We start from the raw sequence: 21,714 nt of genomic DNA, 5'->3' as shown, positions 1-21,714 counted from the left end.
TAACGCAATTACCAGGCTCTCAGTGGACGGGGTCTGAAAGGTCTAATTACCCTGTGGCATGCTGGGAAATAGTTGTTGGTGTCTTTGGGCAGGTGGCCCGGGAGGTGGGAGTCAGGAACAGGGCATGCCGAGGCGGGCAATTACTGGATGAATTTCACTTTAATAAATGTTGAGCTACATTTGGAAATGCAGATAACAGAGCTTTCTGCCTAATGGGTGCCGCACTGAAGCCACTTGAGCAAGGGAATGATCTGAAAGAGGGTTTAATTAACACAAGCTACATGATCCAGAGAGAGACAGACTGAATGTTAGAGTGAGGGGGAGAACGCTACAGGGATAATGTGGAAATTAGAGGAGGAGAGGAAGGGAGCTAGCGATATGGAGGGGGTGCCACCTGTGTTTTCACTCGTTTATAATCTCAGACACTCATATATTGACATAGACTGACACATCAATGTCACACACACACACACACACACACACGCGCGCGCGCGCGCACACACACACACACACACACACACACACACACACACACACACACACACAATGACACAATGACACACACACATACATATACACACACACACACATTTCTACGTACTAGCTAATATGTGTGTGTGTCTGTGTGTATTTGCACACACATTTTATTGTGTATATAGAATTTCTAGAGGGATGTATGTATGACCTCTGAATATACAATCATATTATATAGTCTTCTCATACAATGTTGTGTGTAGACAAGTTGTATTTATTTTCCGTAGTGTACCATGTGTCTTTGTGTGTATACCATGTGTTCTTGCATGTGGGTACTGTAGAGCCTACAATGTATTGTGTGTGTGGATGGTGCGTGTGTTTGTGTCAGTAGTGTAAATGTGTGGTTTTGTGTGTGTAGGGTGCTCCTGGCTGTGAGCGGCCTGGTCTCCCTCCACTCTGCTGGAGCTAAAAGCCCTGAAACGGGACGGTAATTGCCCAATTAGGCCCCTCGCTCTGTGGGCCGCAGAGCACTACGCGCCTCCACACGCTCACAGAGTCACATAATTGAGCTGAAAGCAAACGAACGGACGGCAGACAAACAAGCTACTAGAAAATAATTACTTGGAGTGTTTCTTTTCAGTACCTGTACAGCGGATTTCATTATCGTCAATAGCCTCTAAAGCTGCTCGAAACGCTGGTAGTTGTCATTTTCATAGAGACTTGATAATGACATTAATTTGTCTTAATGGGTAGTTCTATTGTTATAAATAGTGAAATGAGCTGAAATTGTCTTGCCATGGCAGGCAGAGAGGACTTCATCGCGCTCCCGGCAGACATGAGGAGATAATTTAGTGTGCTTGTCAAATTTCCAATAATTTGTTATATGGAACATGAGTAATGCTAGTGCCATTAATGTTCATTTTCCTGTAAATTCATTACTACCCTTTTCCCTTTTATGTTTTTAATGCCTCTGCCCATTTTTCTCTGCCTCAAGTGGTTACACAAGGACTTACTAAAAACACGGACCCAGACCCCTACCACACACACACACACACACGCGCGCGCGCGCACGCACGCACACACACACACACGCACGCACACTGAAGACTTGTATACACAAACACGTAAATACTTCTGCACAGTGAACTCAAACACATATATGTAAACACAGAATACTCACACTTGGCTACATGCAAACTTTATAGATTTAAATGACAAAACTACACGTTTGTTAGATGTTTTCAGACCTTAAAGGACGACTGGACATCCTGATTTGTCCTTGTTTTTCATTCTGGCTCATCAAGAAATGCTTGCTGCCATGACTGAAGGAAAACGATGTGGGTGTTTCTTAGCCATTCAATCACAACAAACAAGGGCAGTAGTGAGTACAGTTAGGTCAGTTAGGTCAGCTAGCTAGCTTTGCTATGGAGAGAACAACGCCATCTCAAGATGGTGATAGGATAGCCAGCTGCAGCTATCTAGCTGATGTTTCTGTATTTCCGTTTTGGACTAGACTGACTTTATGACCAAAAGTATTCTATTTACACTTTGTAGTCCATTTGTACTCTAGATGTAATGTTTTTGACTCATATCGATGCGACATAGGCCATTTAAAACCAGAGAAGTTGGTTCTAAGGGGAAGTTGACCTTTAAAAGTTGTCTATTGGGAGAGACCAGTTTATTTTCCATCTACCATCATCAGTTTTAACCATGAAGCTGTGTAAGCACCATAGCGGGAACAAACCTTGAAGAATGGAAAGCCAGGAAGATAAGATACCATTAATGTCCTTCTGACTAAGTTTGCATACTCATTGACATTTTAAAAAAGAGAAATGGATAGAGCTACTTTCAATTTCATGTTCACATTTTCATTGTGTCACAACATATAGTGTAGTGTCCTTCTGGACTGACAGGTATAGGGTCGTAAGTTCAGGTCAACATCAGGCTAACTCCTGAATTTCCTACATTGGTGTCAGAAATGAAATGGGACTACTTAGGCACCAGCAGTGTTGTATAAAGATGCAGGTTTGTGTCCCGGCAGATTACCCCCCAAATTTGCCACAATCACACTGCTACTTATAGTAACATCATATCACTGAATCTACCTTTAAGGTAGTATTTTATACCTTTAATTTAACTAGGCAAGTCAGTTAAGAACACATTCTTATTTTCAATGACGTCCTAGGAACAGTGGGTTAACTGCCTTGCTCAGGGGCAGAACGACAGATCTTTATCTTGTCAACTCGGGGATTCGATTTTGCAACCTTTCGGTTACTAGTCCAACGCTCTAACCACAACGCTACCTTCGTCCCCACTGGCTGTATAATGTACAGCATATCTAATACCTAAGCGTTAAAACGTTACCAACCTTCCATTGTATTACATTGTGTTTTTGACCCTGTCTTGTGTCTTTTTTGAAGTAATGAGGGAATCTTTGTAGAGTTGATGATTGGTCTCATTCCACCGAGATGAACAGTATCTAACTGTCATCTTCAAGTTCCCAATGAACAATGAGCTTTGGGATGCTTTTTCCTCCATTGCTGCTGTTGACAAACCCTAATATCAAGTTCATTATTTGAAATACCAAAATGAGTTATCGTTAAATATTGTCATTCATTTGGCTTTAACTTTGTGCTTCCTTACATTGATTGATAGATGCATTTTCTATTATCTAGGTGTGCCTGTGTGGGTGTGTGGTTACATGTATTTACCTGTGTCTCACTGCAAATGTCCGTATGTGTGGGTGTGTCTGAGTCCTTTGAGAGTGCGTGTAATATAATTTCGAAGCGAGATGAGAGGGTCCATAGAGGAAGGGTGCAGTGACTCAGGAGCCGATTGGTGACTCAGGAGCTGATTGGTGACTCGGGGATGAAGCCGTACTCCGGATGGTGACTTCTTGTGTAATGCTATCTAATAATAGTTTTTAAACAGCCCTGTTTTACCTTTTCATCGAGCCAGTGGGAAATACAGTATCAAAGAGTAATTCTTTAAATAATATCTCATTAGTATTAGTAGCTCATAGGCCTGTGCCTCACTCCCTCACCACAGAAATAGCACAACACCACATAATGGAGGTGGAAACGGCGCAAAACTGGAGGTGCAACGTGGGGATAGAGCAAGACAGGAACTTCTACTATCGATACATTTAGTGTTTTGTGTGTGTTTTTGTTGTGTTTTGTCTTTGTTTATTTGAGCGAATGTGTTGCTTCTATACATTACTTGTCCTTGCGTTTTATATGCAGTTGTGTGTATTCGTTTGCATGTGGGTTACTTTGTGTGATGATGTGTGACACACTCCAGATTAAAAGTCTCAGAGCCTCTCAGATCCACACAACAGCCAATGAAGAATCTGTGACTTTTATTGGGGTAGAATAAAAGGATGTGATGAAAGAGTCAATGCCTAAAAGAGAGAAAAAGGGATTCAGAGGGAGGGGCGAAAGAGTGCAGAACAAGGCCCCATCCATCACGGGTGTGGAGGAGAGGAGACGCATTCCAACGCTCAGAGCAGGAGGATACACTCACTCAACGCTACAATGGAGGGGGAGGCAGGGAGGGGAGTCCATCAATACACATCCTCTCCCATGGACTTTCTGTCCACACAGTCTTCATTTGGCTCCCAGTCCAATTCACTGCCCTCTGTGGACATGACAATTATACCTTTTTCTGATGCCAAAAGCATTCATACCCACCACAATGTACCAAAAACAAAATCCCACACATCTCTACTGCACAGATAGCTGATAGTTTAGACCTTAGGTTGTTGGTTTCAGTGTCACTTATGTCTTCTCCGGGTTTTGCATTTTGTTGTCTCTGCTACTCAGTCTGTTCCTGTGTTGGTTTCATTATTTTGAAGGACTCTCTCTCTCTCGCTCTGTCTCTTTCTCTCTCATACACACTCTCTCTTTCTCCCCACCCCAGTCTGTCAAAGTAGGCAGTGAGGAGCAGGGGGTGGTAGGAGGGTTCGGGGTGGGAGGGTTAGTGGGGATTGGAGGGCGGAGGGAGCAGGTGATGGCTTTCTGGAGTGCACCCTTTCACACCCCTCTCTTTCTCTGTCTGCGCAGCGTGAAGAGGTGGGAGAGATGAGGGGCCTCCGCCTCACACCCCCAGGGGCTGCACCTGCCATGGGTGAGGGCGGCGGGTGTGAACTCTGACCTTGTACCCTCCGGGCCTGCTCACTTGACGGCCATTTTCATCTAATGTACATATACAAATGCACAGTTACACACACACACACACACACACACACACACACACACACACACACACACACAAACACATGTTGAGACCCTATCATTCAAACATATTTTGTATTCACAAGCACACACACTTCACACACAGCTCAGCATGCTTATTGATTGACTCCCATTTGAAATATTTGAAAATGGAATTTCTTTCAGCATTGTATTTGGTGTTTAGGAATTAGGACTTGTTCGGCTTTTGTTTGTTTTCGAGCACTGTCGATTACTTTTAGTTCTGTGTTGTGACGTTTGGATATTTTCTGTAGAAATGACCTGTCTCGTGGGTATGTATAGTTCTGAATGTAGTGCTGAGAAGTCCTGCACCAGAGGGTTCTGCTCCATGATGTGGGGTTTGGGTCTGTACTGGTCTGTGTCATCTTGGAGTGGTTTTGTTTGGATCTTTTCCAATTCATCTTATTCGCCTGTGGTCCATCGTGGGAGTGGCAGCCCAAAGAGTAGGTCTCATTTATAAAAGTAATCTGTGCAGACAGGCTGTCATAGCGATGCTGGCAGCTCTTGTTATGTTTGACAAACTGGCTACAAATGGGTATTATTCAGTTTGCGGAGGTCCATTTGGGTTCTGTCAGGACTCAGAGCAGTTCGAGGGCCGGTGTCAGTGGACCCCTGGCCCGGGCCAGCTGAAAGTCAGTGTATTGGTTTCTATGGTAATGGGGAGTAGTAACCCCCACCCAGGAGCGTCCTGCCGCGTGTCGCCTCCTCAATAGAGCGCATCTGCAGAAAACTGGGGACCCTCTGAAATGGGCAGTGACCCGTCCCCAGCAGCCACAAAAAAAACCCACAAATGTTATACCCCAGAACTGGCTTTTTCTCAGCGCTTACGTCATAACTCAGAGACAAAAAGCTGGGACAGAGCCCTGCACTGTCAAATGCAGAGAGAGGGAGAGAGAGGAGTGGTCGCCCGGTCATTAGAGTGGGGGTAAAAGTCAGAGGCAGGAATGAATGAGAGAGAAAAAAAATCTAACAAAATCTTGAACAAAAGCAGACTCCAAAACACAATGCCTGCCATAGAGATTTGGGAAGAAAGGGGGATATTGGGTTATGAAAATGATTCAGGGGCCTATTCTTACTCATGCAAATGTCCCCAAATTTCTCATTCATTACCCTGAAAGTGTCGCTCTCGCCTTGGCAACGGCTCACTCATTTTCAGGACTGGGTACAGTTTTACATTTCCATCAGAATTTATACACTGAATTGAGCGAGTCGACCTTCACAACAGCATTTCCACACCATGTCTTTCCTGCTGTAGCACCACTTCAGAAATAAAATTGCCTACAAAAAATAGGCTACTGCCTTAATATAATACTGTTTTACCAATTATACTGCAAAGTAACCAATGCCGGAATTCACGAAACATAACTTCTCTTCTATTCTAAAGCACTGCTTCAAAATACTTCAAATACTGAATAGAAAACAATGCTTACATTAATATGACATTTTCTTCACCACAATAAACAAATAGAAAATTATACTGACTCTTAGAAGGAGACTTATGGGAGAGAGATGGGAAGGAAATAGTGAAAACAACAGGAGTTCGGAAATGAAAAGGATATAAGCCACGCCTACTGAAGCCCGATCCTGAGAGCTTAATTATACCATCCCATTATTGTAATTAAAATACTGTAGTTGGAGTCAGAAATGGAAATAAACAAGTAATTACAAACACAATAGTTGATAGTAATGTTGACATAAAGTGTTTGTAGGCAGCCCCCCTCCTCTATTCTCCCCCTCCCTCCCATGGCTCAGCTGTCATTCCCAGGGGGGGGATCCAATTAATTCAATTAACTGAATACACAAGTACTGTGGGACTCTATCAAATAGCCTTTGGTTTACTCATTCAAGTAAATCTGAAACGAGTTAGTTTGTTCACTAAGAACACTTTTATATATATATATATATATATATATATATATATTAGTGAATTTCAACACGTATTCCTCAACTTCCAACTTTAATCACAGGACAATACTCTATATTTGGTCAAAATAAAAATATATATTAGTATAATTGGAAATTGATTTAAGGATAGCATGGTAATTTTAGAAAAGTCCTTCAAAATCTGCACTTTCTCTCCATGAGCCAATGTAGCCAGTTCATAGAGAGACATAAGATCAACAAAGGGAGGGAATGACGGAGGAACAGAGAAGTAAAACGGTGAAAAGGAGGGAGGAGTAGAAGAGAGACAGGCAGCACTCGTTTGGGTCATAACTCTGTGCACATGACTAGTTTCTGTGGGTTTCTTCTGACTTTTTCGAAGGAGCGGGAATGACAGTGGTGGAGAAAGTGCTTTTCATTCTTTCACATATTGTTGTTAGGGAGTGATTGGGTGTGAAAGAAAGGAAGAAACCTCAACACTTTGAACAACTTGTCAATGGAGATGCTGAAGTGGCCACATTCTAAGCATTCTGTCACATGTGTGTACAAACCCCTTGAAAAAGCTTACTGACCTGCCAACCCCTTGAAAAAGCTTACTGACCTGCCAATCGCCCTTTATTGCCGTTCAAATAACAAGACGCTCGCATTGTGTCTGGGAGAGTTCATTAAATTCATTGGTTTGACCTGTTATTTTTTTAAAGCCAAAAAGTCGACTGAATTGGACAAATCTGAGTCAGCCATAGAAAATGGACCAATGACCTCCATAGAGAAACAAATCCCTTTGAGCAGCATGTCAAGGCTTTCAAATGAGAATGAAAGCCAAAGGGGACATTTTAAACATATCTATACCATAACAAATGGATTCACATCAAAAGTTTTTTTAATTTTTTTTTTTTAAATCAACCCATAATATTATGTATGCAAAGTGTCGTTATCAAATGTCCATTAGCTCTATACTTCAGTATAGTTTGATGGACATTTCGTCAAAATGCCTTAGGTGAACATGAGTTTTCAGTGTAGGCTACACAGATGGTAGGTCTAGTTGTTGTAGCAAAGCATCATGACTGCACATATAATCTCACTGACTGTAGAAAAAAAGGGTCTGACTTCGGCAGCAAGGGCGAGACGCTGAATCAACACTTGAGTTCAATCGAACACGCCGCAGCAATTTTTACACAGTGTCTTTCAACTACTGCCCTCAAATATTACTTAAGCATCTACTTGTGAGGGGATTCGGTACTGTTCGACCATGGGAAAAACAGCAACTCCATAGATACTAAAATGCGGGTTCGATTGAATTCAACATGGTTGATTATTATCGAATACTGTTACTCTGTTAATGCATTCCTTCATTGGGCATTAGGAACTGGTATAATGTTGTAATGATTAGTCATAATAATATCACAGGATTTTAGAAGTATTCAGGTGACTCATTAGGACAGTAGAGCTGCCTCCCCTCAACACTTCCCAGAGACAGATAACTTGTAAATCGCTCTGGATGAGAGCGGCCGCTAAATGCAATCAAATTTGTCTTGATGTTCAAGTTCATCTTGATTGCTACCAAATGAATCGGGATACACACACACACACACACACACACACACACACACACACACACACACACACACACACACACACACACACACACACACACACACACACACAAGGATTCATTAGTCCCCATAGTGTGCTGCACATATTGCACTACTCAGCTGGTAGTTGGGTTAGCAGTGTCATCTGTTGGACTGGTGGCTCTGTTGAGCATATGAATGATAATCAGGCCTTTGTGTGCCTACCCATAGTGGTGCAGCAGGACCTGCAGTCTGTGCAGTCGCCTCGGGGGAAGATTAGGAGGGGGCAGGCGGCCCTCTGTGTCACATCGACAGTCACAGCGCCCGTCCAGCTCGGCCAAACCCCACTGGGACCCTAAATCCTGTTACACTGTCAGCTAAGACCATCCCTCCTATTAGAGATGTGTGGGTGTAAAATGTGTGTACATATTAAGTACGGGGGCGGAGTGTCTCAAAACGATGAATAATTCATACTAGAAGAAAAGGAGATATTGACGACATCCCCATGAACAGAGTGCCCTCTTTATTTTATCAAATGGGAGCTCTTAAGACTCAAACACAAACCCATGAAAATAACCTTTTATGGTGGCACAGCGGGTGCTGACCAATATCATCATCATCATCATTATCATGCATAAAATATATTTGACTGGAAACATGACTATTATTTATTTGAATATTTTATTAATGGTTTGCTGTATTTCAGTTGTGTTTTTCCCCCAGTTGTATAGTTTGTGTCATAACACTATTGGATACGTATTAGTGGGTTAGATTAAATGTTTATCCTATTGTGTTTGTGGTTGGACTTGACTGAGGATTGTATTGGTTCTTGTTCTAATTGTAGCAGTTCACGCTGTTTGATTGGTTTCCGTGACGAAGTCCTTATGTTGAAGGGGATTCCTTGCACTTCTGGCCTGCGCCTCCAGAGGGACATGTTTTCGGAGGTCAAAGCTATTTTTGTCGGTCTACAGTTGATACAATGGATACAAATGAGGATGAGCCTCCCTAAATAGCCCCTATATTCCTACCCACGGGGTGACAGCTATGATCGTAATTGTTCAAACGATTATCTTTGATAATATCTTGAAGCAATTGAGTATAGCCTACTCTAAACACCAACCAGCCAAGCATATGTCACTGTTATAATATTAACCAAACAATTAAATTCAACCCTCCTCTCCATGTTGAAACAGCACCAATTCCAGACCAATTGTAGCCTATTGTGCCACTGCCTTGTGAGATCATACCCCAACATACCCTGAGCCTCTAATTATTCAAAATGTTGATGTGAAAAGAAGGAAATGCATTCAATGAATTATGTGTTGCATTAACACAACATTATTAGACCATTTTGTAATTAAGGTTTAGAATAGCCTACAGCATGGAATTGAGAGGGGATGTGGCGGGTCAGGGAACTGGAACAAGATTGGCCCATTAGTTAATGGAGGACGCCTGGCATGCGGAGTCCAAGAGAATGAAAGGCCTAATCCCACTCTGTCGCAGATAACAGGCTCTTGTCCGCATGACTCTGTACCTACAGCTTGTTTAAGGGTTTAATTGCTCCTAATTTGTGCGTTAAAGACCTGCTATTATGTCGCTGCAAAGTTGCGACCAAATTATACCCTTTATGCGAGTCGAGTGGTATTTTTCACAGAGCAGAGTCCATGGTCATTTTACAGGAGTTAAAACAAATAGGTTTTTGGCCCATTATATGGGCAGGCTCGGTTCTAGACTGAAAAGCATGAGCGGTGGAGCAGACAGGTAATTGTCACGCTTGTCAAGGACCACCAGTGACTCCAACGTCGCAGCCAGTAGGCCTAAGAAGTGTCCAGTCTCCTATGTGGTCATGTTCATGTATTTTTGTACATTTCCAAAATGAACAGACTAATAATACGATTTCATATGCAGCCCATTGCATCATATTCCATTAGCCTACAAGTTGGTATTGTCATTCGTGGGAAAGCAATGCCATGCCATGGGAATTACAGAGTTCTGGACGTCCCTCCGTATAGCGCAGCAAGCAGACTGTCTACAGCAGCCTGTGAAAAACGCATGTAGAAAGTACACGGTCTACAGTAGCCTGTGAAATCGGTATGTAGAAAGCACACTGTCTACAGCAGCCTGTGTAAAATGCATGCATGTAAAATATAACATTTAACATATGGAAAAAGGAAGAGTCATGTATCCCAAACGGGTGACAAAAGCTTATTAGACTAGTTCATATTATGATTTTATCAAGTGGCTATCTGATATATATGTAAAAGTATTATAACCACCCACTGGGCAAACACTGGTTGAATCAATGTTGTTTCCATGTCATTTCAATGAAATTATGTTGAACCAACACGGAATGTATGTCTGTGCCCAGTGGGCAATTATCCATCTGATTTGCTCTCTCTTCCTCTGAGAAAGCACCGTTTTAAAAAAAAGTTTTTCAGTTTTCATCTCAGTTTTCTGAGAAAGAAAAAAAGTAGATAGTTTAATGTGGAGAAAAAAATAGGGAAGCTTTTTACGGACCATTCAAAAACAAAAAATAAAATAAACAATACGGTTGGGAGGAATATCAACCACATTCCACTGTTTACTCAAACATGATTGGTTCCCATCCCTTTGAAGGTCTTGTTTAAGAAGACCTAAAGTGAAAGAAAATGTTTTCCTATTGCTTAATTCAATCAGAGCGAGGCGGGGGCTTTCACGCGCCACGCATTCGGCCTCTCAGTGACAGAGTCGCTTTTGTGTGAGTCTATCCGCCGCTGTCACACACTTTAATTCGAGTCTCTTTCTCTTGCATTGAAAACTCTCCACAATGACATTCAATAAGAGCCGGCGAGTGAAAACCTGGTTATTTTTATATATTCTTTCCCGGACTCGGCGGGGGCCGCGCACAGGAATTAATCACTGTTTTTGAACCGCATTGCCTTCAGGTTGTGACTTGGCCTGTGGCTATACATTGGCCTCAAAATGAACAATAACATTCACACGTTTTAAATTAAACACTTTGTGTTCTTGCATATAGGCTAGTCCTAACTGCATAGACCTGACTTTAGAAGCACTCATTATACATATATAGGCTATGTTTACTATGCCTTTGACCTAAAAAAAAATATATGTCCTTTAGGCCCATATAAATGATATGTTGACAAACATTACGACATACTTGCAAGTTCAACATTGAAGTCTTATCGATCCAAATTATGCGGATATGCATATGCTTGTATTCCAAGAAATATCAACATGTATAGCCTATTAAAAGTTAACATTACAGAGCAAATACCACTCCACTCCCCAACTTTCACTCGTGGATTGATCGAGTCAAACATTCTTAGCTGTTAAATTGCGAGGATATTGTAGGATAAGTTCTGACGTTCCATAAATACAGGTCTCTTCTAAAAAAAAAAAGAGACCTTGGTCTCCATGTTAAAATAAAGGGTAAACATTTGAAGATTTTCGGAAAACAGAAAAAAACAATAGAATGGACTACCCCAGTATATTGCCAAAATGTTTATTTCTCAAATTACAACGGCCTATATTAAAACGTCCTATAATACATGAGAGCGAAGCTAAGGGGAGAAGGGGTTCTGCCGCCTCTTGCGGCGTGGGTGGGGCTGACAAGAATAGATTACATTATGCCGTTCATTTAGTTAACAAGTGAAATAATGAGGAAGCGTGCAGTGTGAATGCCAAGAGAAAAGGCACAAACCCCTATTGAGAGCTCTTAGACGTTCGCGTCGTAACCGTCACATGGCCCATACCGGGACTACAACTATTTAAAGAGCAACAGTGTCCTTTCAGCACCACTCCGCTGTCCATCCGCCAAGCAACCAGTTCAGAACGAGACTCCGCGCTGACTGAAAAAGTTTACCAAGAAGTACTGAGCAGCACGTTTGCAAAGATGCCGAGGTCCTTTCTTGTGGATTCCTTGATTTTGAGGGAGGCAAATGATAAAGGGAGTGAAAACAATCCACCTTTATTTCCCTACGCTATGCATCCGTCCCACCCACTCCATGGGTTGTCCTCGGGTTCTTGCCACTCACGGAAGGCTGGCTTGCTGTGCTTCTGTCCGCTATGCGTATCCCAGCTACACCCGTCACCACCAACCTTGCCACTCCTCAAGGCATCCTTCCCTACCTTCGGCTCCCAGTACTGCCATTCCGCACTATCGAGGCAACACACGTCCTCCACTGGAGTCAACCTCAACCATGGTCCGGGGATATATCAAGCAACCTATTCGGTTCCAGACCCACGCCAGTTCCACTGCATCTCCATCGGTGAGTAAAAATGATTGAATGCGCTACGGATACCTTTGCACATAATGAGCTGGTGTTTTATTTAGCATTTTGGATAACTTACCTAAATTTGTATTTTTTTGTGTTTTTACAGAAAACAACAACAGCCAACTTCAGAGCAGCAAGCGCATGCGCACAGCTTTCACCAGCACACAACTTTTGGAGTTGGAGAGAGAGTTCACTTCCAACATGTACCTCTCCAGACTTCGGCGCATTGAGATCGCCACATATCTAAACCTGTCAGAGAAGCAGGTCAAGATCTGGTTCCAGAACCGCAGAGTCAAACACAAGAAGGAGGGGAAGAGCGGCGCGCACAGAACCGGCTCCCACAGTTGCAAGTGCTCATCCATGTCATCTGCACGGTGCTCGGAGGAGGAAGACGATATGCCTATGTCTCCCTCCTCATCGGGGAAAGAGGATGATGGAGAGCTGTCGGTCTCCCCCTGAACTTCCTCTGATCCTCAACAGAGACAATTGGTCCTCATTGCACCTGTGGAATTCTGAATGCAACCAAAAAGTCGACTGTTCTTATCGTGTTCAGTCACCTGTATATAGGAAGAGAACAAAATATATAAAAAGGGAATTCCCCTGGAATGTTGTATAATTGTATACATGTTGTACGTTTGGTATGTATTTTTTTTCTAAAAACGGTCTATTTGCTGTTGCCTACCCAAATGGATGCTATTACAACCAGACAGTTGGATATTTGTATCATGATATAGACCTACCCAAATAAATAGCAACATTTGTTAGTATTATTTTTGGGAAACAATAGCTGTATTTTGTATAATAGTGAACACTATTTGGATGGAAATGTGACGGAGATATGTAATGTGTGCGGGACGGAAAATTTTTTCCCTCACAATGTCACATCACTGAGATCAAATTGTTATTATACCTTCAGTGTATTTGAAAATATGTATTTATTTAAAAATGTTAATATTTAAATAAAGAATATTTCTTAGTGTTATACTCATGGCTTTGTGTCAAATGTTTTACACTGGCGCACCACTGGGAGCGCACACACAGAGCGGGTGCGCACTGAGTTCATGCGTATTATCAACCAACTAGTCCACAACACGGTCGGGAAACTTTATCAGAAAATTTGCTTTAGACATAATGAGTAGTACAAACAAAAAAACGACGATATGTTTTGGTCAAAATATGTTACCAACAGAGTGTTGGATATGGCATTTGGGTAAAAAAAAATGTGCCATCCTCAGAAGGCATGTTTTGTTTGTTGCAACATTATCCATTTCACATTTATTTGTGTCTGCATGTTCACATACCATATACATCAAGTATATACATTATTCTATAGATTAATTCATGAATCCAAAGTAGGTGTTGGTACATATCAGATAGCACACGTGCATAATGTACGCGCACAGTCTGTTTACTTTAAAGTCTGGATAAAAGAGAAAGAGCTCACTGCTAAAGACGTTTTTCTGTCCAGGGAAAAAGTCGATGTACTTTTTAGAGCCATTTTCGTAGGCAATGCTGAGTATTACGCACAAATACACTTGGTAATGTATGCTTCCCCCTTGCTACATTCAAATGGTGCAGCTTTACATTTAAGATGCCCGTTTGAATCCACCTACAGTGCAGAAGAAGCCTGCGCGCAAGGAGTGAAAGTGTTCCAAAATATTTCCTTGTTTCCCTCTCAAAACAAGTGCTATGGTTATGATAATCTCCGTCAAGAAGTCCCAAGAAGACATTCATGTGGGTCCTCTCATGCTTTCCCTGGGGAGTGCTCTCAAAGCCCGCGTTAACATGCAGGGGCCATTGGATCTCCACACATCGGCTCTCACTCTTGTCATATCAGAAATCCGCTTCATCTCAATGTCCTGGTCCGTCTCGTGCGAGGGAGTTAATAACCACTACGGGGTGTATTAACGAGTGAATGAAAGTGAGCAAGTGAATACATTCATCACTGTGTAGGCGACATGTAAATAAATATGCTAAGATAAAGGCTCATATGCTATCCATATAATTCCTTTTGATATGTAATTATGTTGGTAAGCTCGTTGATCTCCAAGGTTGTTTTTATTCCTAGTAACTAAATTCTCAAGACAACTAGGCTATAACTATGCCTATGTGTTAGGCTCCATGTCATTCCTGAAATACATTCAAATATATCTACTCCACGTTGCTGCTTACATTTAGGGACAGTTCTGCCAAAAAGCAATGATGAAACAAATACTTAATATAGAGAGAATGCATATCAAGTGACTAGATGTAAAAAAATATATATATATTTAAAAAAACGCGTGGTTTTGGAGACCATGGAGTGACAATGGGGCCAAAAGACTGTGAAGACGCCTGCTATACTCGCGCCACATGTTTTCCTTGTTCATTACTGGCTTCTCAAAACTACATTACATTTATTGAAATAGGATTTAAATGCTATTTACTTCTCCGAAAACTTATCATCAGCCCTCGGTGACAACAAAGACTCATCTAGGACTGCACATTCACTCAATTATTCACGTTATTGTGCCTTTGGGCGAGAAGTTGCACTTGTAAACTTTCCTTTAATTGTTCACTTAAACATTTTAACAAAACTCCAATATTAGCATTTGTTAAGATAGGAGATTAGGCCATTTTGTTAATTGCACCATAGAGCCCAATTTTGCGTCCAAAGCGCCCTTTATCCATTCAATAGCCCGGGGGTATGCGCCCTGGAGGAGCTTATAAACCCGGTGCTCCAAATGCTCAATTTATTTATTCTTAATTTTGAGCCGATCAATTCATTGAAGCAAAAAAGGCTACAGTGTCTTTTTAAGAGAAGAAAAGCGAATTGTTGACGTGACCTTGACGGGGCTGCTGAGAGGGCTACCCGACGCTCGAGGACCGCTTGAGTCAACAGGCGCCCATCTAGCAGACTCGCCCTTGTCTTTATTCCAACCAATTTTTCATTTACGGCTTTTCTTAGACATGTCTCTTATCTATCAGATTAAAAGAGCAGCTTGTAACAAATCAGTCTGTCCGATTTACAAGAGCATTATGCGTGGACAAAGGGAGCAGGCCGTCAGTACCTGAGTCTGGTAGACGGTGCGGCGCTGCAGCTGATTCGATGGTTTGAAAATGCGCACGAAACAAAATACTTGAATCCTGAAAAAAAGAGCCTTTGTACGTTTCTTTAGAAATCAAGAAATTCTGCATGACAAAGGACAATTAATAAGCCGTCTTTTCACGACCAGCAGCTGGTTTCCCCGTCAAGGAAAGTTGGAAAAAATTCAGACTGAATGCGCGCAAAAGCCCTTTGCGCGCAGACAGCTACCCAAGGTGACCCATTTGGCACAGTTAAAATAACCAAGCCGAAGCAAAAGCGAGGGAACTGTCAAAAACATTTAAGCTGGAATATCTTGAAATTGCAAATCCCTTTATGTGGAGGGACGCTGCCGATGTGGGTTACTCTTACAATGGAGGTGGTTAAGTTGGAGAGGCTTTGGAAACGGACACGTGGCTTCTCAATGAGAGCTCCTTTGGACTCGCGTGGCTCGCTGCGGCACTACACATTCAAATCAAGTTTAAACACTATATTTAATCAAATAAATACACAAATACTATGCAACATCATTTTGCTAACACATCGTAATAGATTATATATTCTTAATAAAAAAAATACATGTTATTTACATACAATTGTAAAGAAAAACCATAGAGCACACGGTGTATTTTTTCTATCCTCAGCTTTGTACATCAAGAATGATTATGAATCACTGGATGCTACATCTTTACCACTTTATTTCTGAAAAGGCAGTTAAATGTTTTCTTGCCTTGTACCAACAACATAGTTAGTGAATAATTTGTTGTTCTCTGCCAGAACAATGGATCCATTATCTGAACAATGTTACGGTTGGATATGGGAAAGCATCCACGTGAGAAAAAAACCTTAGCCTACTGCAAAAAGCGATCGGCTATTTATACAAGTGATCTACTTCCATCTTACTTTGACCTTATACAGGCTATTCAAAACAAATTAGGCTACCTTTAGATATCATCGTGTTGGCTAATATATATATGTTTTAAGCCTGCTCTAGCTAAAACAGCCAGTGAACTTCATGGGAGCGAAGATAAATAGTTTTTCACGACGGCTTTCATATGGGCTGTTTTTGTTCGTTTTTAAGCGATTTGCTCCGGGCTGTTGTAATGATGGTTTCCGAGCCAGTCTGTTAGAGTCCAGATTGCAACTGTGTAATGAGATCTTTTTCCATTTCACTAAGTTTGGTTTAAAATGTCTAGACTTGCATGGAGATCGAGGCCTTTAGAGGTCCTGGCTCGCGGGTATATGGGGCCGTTGGTTGGGGCCATCCAGGGAGACAGGGTCAACGGCTATGGTTCTGATTGTGGCGACGCACCCAGTCAGGTAATCGATCACGATAGGGCAGTAGTCATCGATCATGACCTTGGTAAACCCAATCCCATTTGGCCGTCAGCCTGTCACTCGTCGTTTCACTTTTCTTTGAAGATATAGCCATAAGCCCAATAGCCTTTAATTTAGGATCGACAACCTAATTCCACAAACATAGAACATTGTGTGTGTATATATGTATGTGTGTGTGTGTGTGTGTGTGTGTGTGTGTGTGTGTGTGTGTGTGTGTGTGTGTGTGTGTGTGTGTGTGTGTGTGTGAGAGAGAGAGTGCGCGCGACACTTAAGAAATGACGCAACACTTTTCCTATTATATAATATCCTAGTTGGCCTAGCCTTAAATAGTGAAATCAGTTAATGAAGTCTATTGTTGTGTTAACGGAGGCCAACCCTTCTAAATCTGCAACATGTAGTTCTACTGTTGTTCAGTATATAGGGAACTAGAATTTGCAGCTATTGGTGTCTGCACCTGCAATGTCAAGGCTTCGCAAAATAATGAACTGCGCTGAATTGGAACTGAGCTTTCAGTTAACCTTTGTAAGCGATATAGAGACATGAGAACAATACCATGGGGTGCAAAAATAATGTGACACTCACGTTTCCGCCCGCATGTACCTCAAGTGTATACCGAACTGTTACAATCTCTAAATGTATCCTTTTGGTAGAATTTTGCACAGCTGAACAATTCTCACTACCTCATATGCTATTGAAATCTTTCTAACCTGACAAAGCGCGCTTGGCTCCGCTACAAGACCATGGTGCTTGCCTACGGAGCTGTGAGGGGAACGGCACCTCAGTACCTCCAGGCTCTGATCAGGCCCTACACCCAAACAAGGGCACTGCGTTCATCCACCTCTGGCCTGCTCGCCTCCCTACCACTGAGGAAGTACAGTTCCCGCTCAGCCCAGTCAAAACTGTTCGCTGCTCTGGCCCCCCAATGGTGGAACAAACTCCCTCACGACGCCAGGACAGCGGAGTCAATCACCACCTTCCGGAGACACCTGAAACCCCACCTCTTTAAGGAATACCTAGGATAGGATAAAGTAATCCCTCTCACCCCCCTTAAAAGATTTAGATGCACTACTGTTCCACTGGATGTCATAAGGTGAATGCACCAATTTGTAAGTCGCTCTGGATAAGAGCGTCTGCTAAATGACTTAAATGTAAATGTAAATGTAAATGTAATGTCAAATGGGCATGTTTCGCCCGATCACATTTAAATATGCGAATTAGTCATGAGTCTTGACGCAAACTGCCGAAGTTGCTCATTTGTTTTCACTATGGAGAAGGGGGGTTACTACAGTCATCATTTTGAATTTAGGTGATATACCCCTTTAAGCAGTCTTTTACCGGAATGTCATAACAAGAAAATAATCTGGAAACGAGAATTCGCACATACCGCCCAGGGAATGACAGCTGTCACAATAGATTATCTTGTTGCATTTTCTCACTTATCAGCCTTTTGTGGTGTACCTAACAGTGTATGATACCCTTCCTGAAACTAGCAGAATACGTAAAACAAATCTGAGAGAGAGACTGAAGAGAAATGGGGAGATTTTATGACAGGCAGCAATATAGGCCTTTATTTAATCCCAATATATGACGTTTGATAACCACATTCACAATGGCCTAGACTCATCATTGGATGTAGCTACCTAGGACAAATACTTATGGCAAAACACAGAAATTGTACGTGAAATATGTTGTCAGTCTCTGCTCATCGTCAGGGAAGGAAACAAATCGTGCTGGCCACAGACTGGAGTAGGAGCGTCATCTAGTGACGATATTATTCAACACTTCTTTATTTGGAATGCTTCTCTTCCTTACATAGGCGGCCTATGTAAAGAGGGGGAGCATTCCAAATTATAGATATGTTAGGCGTATGATAGGCCGAATGAGTTAGGAGTTTACAGATGAATATTTCTGTGGGGATATGGAGGTAGACTTGATTTCAAACAATACATGTTAAGGCTGAAACAGGGAGTAAAACTGTTATAATTTTTTAAATTTTAAAAGTTTGACAAAAATGTGTTTTGGATAGGCCAACTTCAAAATTACAGTAGACATTTAGGCCTGTTGCAGTAGAAATTATGCTGTATCTAGGCCTATGACAATTTATATATATTGTTGTCCTGTCATAGTGGCCGTGGTACTGTGAAAATGTAGTCAAGATCACTAACATCCACATTTTCAGTTGTCTGTTCTGGTGAGATACAATAAAAAAACATAGTCTATACTAGATGTTTTTGGATTCACTTCTGAAGACTAATAAGATTGAGTGTGGTGGGCTACAACCAACCAACTCAATGCACCAAGTACACATGTCGATCAGGAGCTCTACCGGGGCAGTCCCATTAGTTCTCTTATATACAGACAAGTGATATTTGCATAATTTAGCTTATTTATCACTCATCAGTAATGCACATTAAAGCTTGCTTCATGCATGTGACAGACCAATACCTCACAAGGCTTCTTCTCTCTAAGCTGAGACCTTGAAACTCAGATATCCCTTTCTCAAAACAAGGGTCTGGGCATACTGCCAAATTGCAGATACTGATAGTGAGGATTTGATTAATCAGTCACTTGCATGAACACAAAAATGGGTTATTAGAAAAGCACAGAAATACTACACAGAAATGAGTTATTAGAAAAGCACAAACATAAAATGTCCTGCATCTGCAGGAACCCCTCTTTATACTTCTATTCGTCAATCTTTATGCTATGACTCCATTACATAGGCGGGAGGTGCTCCACTACAATAGATGGCGGGAATGCACCATAACGTTAGATGCCAACCGCCGATTAACCTCACAGAAGAAGAAGAGGCGGGCACTGTTTTCCCGCGGTTTTGTTAACGATGGCGAGGGCAGGTGTTTCCGCAGGCGGGAGCGAAGGACACTGTGTGCTTACTTAGCCAGTAATATTGTAATGTGCATGTCTCAATATATTATCTTTAATAACCTCTTCTGGAAAGGACCCTACATCTCAATTTCCGCCTAAAATGACATACCCAAATCTAACTGCCTGTAGCTCAGGGCCTGAAGCAAGGATATGCATATTCTTGATACTATTTGAAAGGAAACACTTTGAAGTTTGTGGAGATGTGAAATTAATGTACAGTGGGGCAGAAAAGTATTTAGTCAGCCACCAATTGTGCAAGTTCTCCCACTTAAAAAGATGAGAGAGGCCTGTCATTTTTATCATGGGTACACTTCAAATATGACAGAAAAATCCAGAAAATCACATTGTAGGATTTTTTAAAAATTTATTTGTTGTTGTGCAAGTTCTCCCACTTAAAAAGATGAGAGAGGCCTGTAATTTTAATCATAGGTACACTTCAACTATGACAGACAAAATTAGAAAAGAAATCCAGAAAATCACATTGTAGGATTTTTAATTTATTTATTTGCAAATTATGGTGGAAAATAAGTATTTGGTCACCTACAAACAAGCAAGATTTCTGGCTCTCACAGACCTGTAACTTCTTCTTTAAGAGCCTCCTCTGTCCTCCACTTGTTACCTGTATTAATGGCGCCTGTTTGAACTTGTTATCAGCATAAAAGACACCTGTCCACAACCTCAAACAGTCACACTCTAAACTCCACTATGGCCAAGACCAAAGAGGTGTCAAAGGACACCAGAAACAAAATTGTAGACCTGCACCAGGCTGGGAAGACTGAATCTGCAATAGGTAAGCAGCTTGGTTTGAAGAAATCAACTGTGGGAGCAATTATTAGGACATGGAAGACATAAAAGACCACTGATAATCTCCCTCGATCTGGTGCTCCACGCAAGATCTCACCCCTTGGGGTCAAAATGATCACAAGAACGGTGAGCAAAAATCCCAGAACCACACGGGGGGACCTAGTGAATGACCTGCAGAGAGCTGGGACCAAAGTAACAAAGCCTACCATCAGTAACACACTACGCCGCCAGGGACTCAAATCCTGCAGTGCCAGATGTGTCCCCCTGCTTAAGCAAGTACATGTCCAGGCCCATCTAAGTTTGCTAGAGAGCATTTGGATGATCCAGAAGAAGATTGGGAGAATGTCATGTGGTCAGATGAAACCAAAATATAACTTTTTGGTAAAAACTCAACTCGTCGTGTTTGGAGGACAAAGAATGCTGAGTTGCATCCAAAGAACACCATACCTACTGTGAAGCATGAGGGTGGAAACATCATGCTTTGGGGCTGTTTTTCTGCAAAGGGACCAGGACGACTGATCCGTGTAAAGGAAAGAATGAATGGGGCCATGTATCGTGAGATTTTGAGTGAAAACCTCCTTCCATCAGCAAGGGCATTGAAGATGAAACGTGGCTGGGTCTTTCAGCATGACAATGATCCAAAACACACTGCCCGGGCAACGAAGGAGTTGCTTCGTAAGAAGCATTTCAAGGTCCTGGAGTGGCCTAGCCAGTCTCCAGATCTCAACCCCATAGAAAATCTTTGGAGGGAGTTGAAAGTCCATGTTGCCCAGCAACAGCCCCAAAACATCACTGCTCTAGAGGAGATCTGCATGGAGGAATGGGCCAAAATACCAGCAACAGTTTGTGAAAACCTTGTGAAGACTTACAGAAAACATTCGACCTCTGTCATTGCCAACAAAGGGTATATAACAAAGTATTGAAATAAACTTTTGTTATTGACCAAATACTTATTTTCCACCATAATTTGCAAATAAATTCATTAAAAATCCTACAATGTGATTTTCTGGATTTTTTTTCTCATTTTGTCTGTCATAGTTGAAGTGTCCCTATGATGAAAATTACAGGCCTCTCTCATCTTTTTAAGTGGGAGAACTTGCACAATTGGTGGCTGACTAAATACTTTTTTTTGCCCCACTGTGGGTGAATATAACACAATAGATCTGGTAAAA

The 21,714-nt window shown here is 41.8% G+C and overlaps 1 protein-coding gene across 1 annotated transcript; it reads left to right on the top strand.

Annotated features, from left to right (window-relative positions):
- Positions 1-11,933: 11,933 nt before the first annotated feature.
- On the top strand, positions 11,934-12,909 carry LOC115136408 (GS homeobox 1-like). Its single transcript, XM_029671991.2, has 2 exons — positions 11,934-12,444; positions 12,557-12,909. Exons 1-2 carry the CDS (start codon positions 12,069-12,071, stop codon positions 12,907-12,909), a joined length of 729 nt encoding a protein of 242 aa, XP_029527851.1. The 5' UTR covers positions 11,934-12,068.
- The last annotated feature ends 8,805 nt before the right edge of the window (positions 12,910-21,714 follow it).

This window comes from Oncorhynchus nerka, linkage group LG10 (genome assembly GCF_034236695.1).
Source record: "Oncorhynchus nerka isolate Pitt River linkage group LG10, Oner_Uvic_2.0, whole genome shotgun sequence".
Taxonomy (NCBI): Eukaryota; Metazoa; Chordata; class Actinopteri; order Salmoniformes; family Salmonidae; genus Oncorhynchus; species Oncorhynchus nerka.
This window is presented reverse-complemented; position numbering and strand designations above follow the sequence as displayed.

Coding starts and splice junctions, on each gene's coding strand:
- LOC115136408 (XM_029671991.2), top strand. CDS start 12,069: ATGCCGAGGTCCTTTCTTGTGGATTCCTTGATTTTGAGGGAGGCAAAT. Junction 12,445..12,556: donor GTTCCACTGCATCTCCATCG/GTGAGTAAAAAT, acceptor GTGTTTTTACAG/AAAACAACAACAGCCAACTT.